This window comes from Branchiostoma floridae, chromosome 7 (assembly GCF_000003815.2).
Source record: "Branchiostoma floridae strain S238N-H82 chromosome 7, Bfl_VNyyK, whole genome shotgun sequence".
Classification (NCBI taxonomy): domain Eukaryota; kingdom Metazoa; phylum Chordata; class Leptocardii; order Amphioxiformes; family Branchiostomatidae; genus Branchiostoma; species Branchiostoma floridae.
The window spans coordinates 3,922,175-3,927,480 of NC_049985.1; the positions used below are offsets into that span (position 1 = coordinate 3,922,175).

Genomic DNA, 5,306 nt, shown 5'->3' on the forward strand with positions numbered 1-5,306 from the left:
GGGCGTTCCGATAGACCACACTAGTACTCATTTACCTTAAGCAACCGTGTGGGTGACGTGCGAAGGAGTACTCCCTCCCTGTTCTTGTCAGTCCTTCCCCACGTTTCCAGAAAAACGTGACGTATATTTCGGAAAATACCTCAACACCACGTTCATAATGTTCCGCAACTTCCGCCCCATAATTACCACATTGAGACGCGAGTTAACTTTGAGATTAAGTTAACTCCTCAGCGAACACTGATATACGGCGAGGATGAGTGAGTGAGTGAGAAACTCCTCAAGTTCGACTACCCTACAAGTCGCCAGAGGGCGCTTCAGTACTGTATAGGGTAATCATCATCAACATGGCTGCCGCAGACCAGAAACCAGACGACGCTGTAGTTCATCCTCGCTCCTACCAAGACGAGAGCTATCTGCACGGATTTCTCGGAACTGTGGGTGACTTACAGAAGGCTGGGGTACTGCAGGATGTCGTCCTTGAAGTCGAGGACCGGCGGTTTCCCTGCCATCGGCTTGTTCTGTCCGCGGCCAGCCCCTACTTCAGGGCCATGTTTACAAATGACATGGCGGAAAGTCGACAGAAGACGGTTGTTTTACAGGTAGGGGGCGGGACATGTGTGAGGTCAAATTAGAAAAAAAAAGCATTCAATACTAAGGGGACATGTATCAAATACTAGAAGCATTTAGGCGAAGTGTAAATGAACCACACTTTTGTTGTTCCAACATAGTTCCGATTCTTGACCCCTCTTTTTACCCTCACCTGATGCCTTCTTGGTTAAAGCATGTCAGTTGGTCAAGTGGTCTATTTGGTGTCAAATTTCTGGTCTTTGCTATCTCAGCACGTTCACCATTGCGAGTACGCATGTGCAGCGAGTTCTGAGCCACAGGAATTGTGGGTCAAAGGTGAAGGCCCATTAGACGTAAACAAATCACGTCATGTCATTATGCAAATCGAGACATTATGGTTGAGACAGAACTGTTTACAAGTCAGGAGCCTTCACCTCTGACATATTACCCATATTCCTGTTGCTGCACATGCATACACAGAACCATGAATGTGCTTATTAAGCATTTTAAAAACTGTTGTATATTTAGATTGCAGTTATAGTCTCAGCTTGGTTTTGCAAACAATTATGGTAACATCATTACAATTGCATGTAAAATGTAGATAAGATAGCAGAATGGGATTCAAAAATTGTAATTCATTTTATTTCATGTTTTTGTGCTTAAGCTGCTATAAGATAGAAGTCTGAACATTGCTGTGTTGTCCTGCAGGGTTTGAATGCAGACATGTTTGGGGAGATCCTGAGTTACATCTACTCGGGAACCCTCCAACTGTCCCTGGACAAAGTGCAGCCCCTGTACCAGGCAGCCGACCTCCTCCAACTGGACTATGTGAGAGACACCTGCAGCCACTACATGGTTGTGAACATGCAGCGCTCCACCTGTGTGGACCTGTACAAGTTTGCTGATGCCTTCTCTGTGGACAGTGTCCGGAGGCGAAGTATGCAGACTATCCACATTCATTTTGTGAAGGTTTGTATTGAGTTTACTGTAAAGCCAGAATGATGTCATAGTATTTGTTTATAAAAAAAGTCAATTGTATCTGCATTCCCTGCAGATGTTTTCCACGTTTTAATAATTCCATTAAGAGCATACACAAACTAGTGTACAAGTGTATGTCAAACTTCATTATAACCATGCATGATAATGAAAGCAAAAATTTGTATGTGACAAACATTACCACGGTGACCAACATGTACCTGTACACTGCACCTTCACAGGTTGCCTCCAGTGAGGAGTTTTGCAGCCTGAGTGTGAATCAGCTGACTGAGATCATCAGCCACGATGAGCTGGATGTTAAAGAGGAGACAACAGTGTGGGAGGCTGTGGTGAGATGGGTGCAGCACAGCAGGGAGGACAGGTGGGTGTCTGCATTCTGTAGGTCCAGCTGACATAACCAAGGCTTAGTGTGGTCTGTTCTTGTCATATTGTGGTTGGTAATTCATGAAGAAGCTGCTGTGATATAGGAAATCATCTGAACCCACCTCTACCCTGTGCCTACAGACTGCACCACCTATCCAGCATCCTCCCTCACATCCGCTTCAACCTGCTGACCTCAGACGACACGGCAGCCATCTTGGAACACCCCCTGGTCAGGGAGGATCCTGGGAGTTCTGAAGTCATCAGGAATGTATTACAGAAAGGGAACCCTGATCGAAAGCCAAGGCTTGGGATGGTGACCATGGACATGGCTCTGGTGCACTGTTCAAAGTATGTACTGTCATTTGATTTTGTCGGGAACAATACTTGCTTTTGTACTCTTGCAGAACAGATTTCTCCAGTCACAGTCATAGTTATAGTAGTAGTTGTAGAGTCCATTCCAAGACACCATGAGGAGTTTTAGGTGATATTTGTAATAAGTTTGAATTATTTTGAATAAAAGAATATCTAAGCCAAAATAATGAACTTTTTTTTCCAAAGTTGACTAAGAAAATATTCATCTATTTGAATTCCTTTCAATATTTTAGAAACATTTTGAAAGTAACTGTACAAAAATATCTTGATTTAGAATAATTGTGAAACCTCTGTGTGATTCTTTCACATTTACAAATATTTACAAATATTTGTAAACTTTGCCAAATGGTTAAATTAGTTTATTGCCCCCATAAAACCAAGCCCTATTGTTGCCTCTGCATATTTTTAGATTTCACTGCTGGGCACTGGTGGGTCCTTTGTGGTGGACCATTGTTGCATGTCACCCAACCATACTTAGCAAGGATGTGTGAATTACTATCTTCCCAGCCCACTGACCCATTTACAAAATGTTACAAAAAATGGTAGAAAATGGTAAATAATGGTAGAAAGCTGTTATCATTAATTAGAAACCATTAGAAGTATTCAATTCCACATCATGAATATTTCCAAAGTTTTACAGGACCGGGGAAATATTTATAAAGTTGAAACAGTGTTAAAAATATTTCTTAAGTATCAAATGTCCTAGACATATAATTACAAAACTTTAAAATCAATTCTAAACAATGGCAACAAACATCCGCACGGTGACTTGGAATGGACTCTATTCTGCACCTAATTCCTATCTTGTTCTGAAGCAGCTACAAGATCAGATTTGATAGATGACATCAGTACATGCTGTGATGAAAGGAAAGGTCTGAATTTTTGGTCCAAATTTGGTGACTGGTTTATTCAGTATTGGACATACATTGATCAAACAAAGGCCTTGCAGGCCCTAGTTCCTGGATAACCCGCTAGTATACAAAATTATGTTATTACAAATATTAAAATTTAGATTTTGGTACATAAACAAACTCTCAAATATTATCAGAAAATCTGAAATAAGATTATCTTCTTATAGCGTTTCACCAACTCAATAGTGTACTGGTACATGCCCAAGCAACATATGTACCGTCACTTTTTGGAACTATTCAGTGCAGGTACTCCATGTTTGATTGACATTTTGTGATCTATGTTGTCTTTTTCAGGCGAGATCGGCTCCTGTTCATGAACCCTCAGCAAGGGAAGTACATCAGCTGTAGGTTCCGGCCTGGAAAGCTTTCCGATCCTATAGCCACCACAGTCACCAGTGATAACAACATCTACATCCTCTCTCGTGAGCCTGTGGATTACGAACAGTTGTTCCTTACTCGGTACAACCATGCAGAGAATGTGTGGGAACGTGCTAATATGTCCTCAGTGTCTACGATGGAGCCACAAAGAGGTTGGCATACTGTCAGTCAGCAGCTGGTTGGAGTTGGTCTGATTTTGTACTACCTTGCCTTGGAAAGCGGGACGGATAAAAGGTCCTTGCTGCAAATGATGAAGTACAATCAGCCTACAGACCAGTGGCAGGAGTGTTCACGGCTAATACTTGACCAAGCTCTATACAGAATCGTGGCACTACCCTGTGGTCCACACCTGTATTTTCTCTCAGACATTGAAGTGCATCGCTACGACCCAAGTCAAGATTGTTGGATCAGTTGCACCCCACCGATGGTACAGACTGACTTCTGGACAGCTGTTGCCATGGGAACAGAGATTTTCTGCGCAGGTATGCGCGTCACCCAAACGATGGTGTACGACACAGAGTCAGACAGCTGGCGGGAACTGCAAGGCTTGCCAGATCCAGAAAATTTTTATAACATTTGCATTTCTGCCCAGCTTTTTGTACTGGAGAACCAGCTGCACATTTTGTTAAAAACTGATGATTTTGACATAGAAGACTCAACAGAGTATCTGGTATACGTGTATGACAGGTCTGCTGATGCCTGGAGAGAATTGGAGGCCACCCTGCCTGCTGAAGATTATACACAATACAGTCCATGGTGCCCTGCGGCACGTATGTACTTACCATATCTCAAGAGAACATAAAATGCCTCACAGTGTGTGACATGTTCAAACGACACACTCGTCAGTCTCTAGCCAAATTGAATTCTACAGGACTCAATGTAATCTGTACCACTGTTATACTCCTATCTGACCCTTGCCTTCCGCATGACCTCAGTGAAAAGTGGCCTGCAGGTCGATTGAGTTTCTCATGAATAAGTAAAAGTTCAAACAATCAATGCACCCAAAAAAGAAACGTCCCATGTAGAGAACTTTAGGCCTCAAATGCACAACCACGGACATGTTCCTCAGGCAATAGCCGCCTTATTGAGTTAGCTGAGTTATGATGACTGTTTATGTCAATATGTTCCACATGCCGACCTTTACAAGGCAGGTGAAGATCGTGGCTCTGATGTGGGCATGCACGGCTGACATTTGACAGAAACCACTTTCTATTCACCCCCAACAACTTCTGAGTCTTTCACTCTGTTGTCATGTCCTGATTTATAGTTCATTAGCATTTCTGATTTATAGTTAGTCTTCATCACAACATTCTATGTCTCATATATTTGCTTAATCATTTAGATTAAGGATTGACATTTTCCAATCGTTACTATTCTTTGATTTATCTTATATTTTCAACATTTGTGTATAACGGCACTGAACTTTAATCCAACACAACTTTAATCCAACACTTTTCAGAACCCATCTGTCAGTCAAAAACTAGCTCCGGTTTGCAAATTCTTTTGAGTGCTTTACAAGACCAGTAAGTTATACGACTTAAAACCTTGTAAGTTTGAGCTCACAAAGATCGCATGTTGCAGCGACAAGTTAATCAATCTTCTGGTATGTTTTCATGCTGTTAATCAAGCCGTGGGAGGAGGGCAGCGATTATAATTTCAAGCAACCCTACTCTTCGTCCTCACATTACACATTAATCATCACAGTAAATATAGCGAAAT

At 42.1% G+C, this 5,306-nt stretch overlaps 1 protein-coding gene across 1 annotated transcript; it reads left to right on the top strand.

Annotated features, from left to right (window-relative positions):
• The first annotated feature begins 335 nt into the window (after positions 1–335).
• LOC118419999 (kelch repeat and BTB domain-containing protein 8-like) lies at positions 336–4,986 on the top strand. Its single transcript, XM_035826700.1, has 5 exons — positions 336–599; positions 1,276–1,536; positions 1,785–1,924; positions 2,068–2,274; positions 3,504–4,986. Exons 1-5 carry the CDS (start codon positions 345–347, stop codon positions 4,387–4,389), a joined length of 1,749 nt encoding a protein of 582 aa, XP_035682593.1. The 5' UTR covers positions 336–344; the 3' UTR covers positions 4,390–4,986.
• Positions 4,987–5,306: the final 320 nt, after the last annotated feature.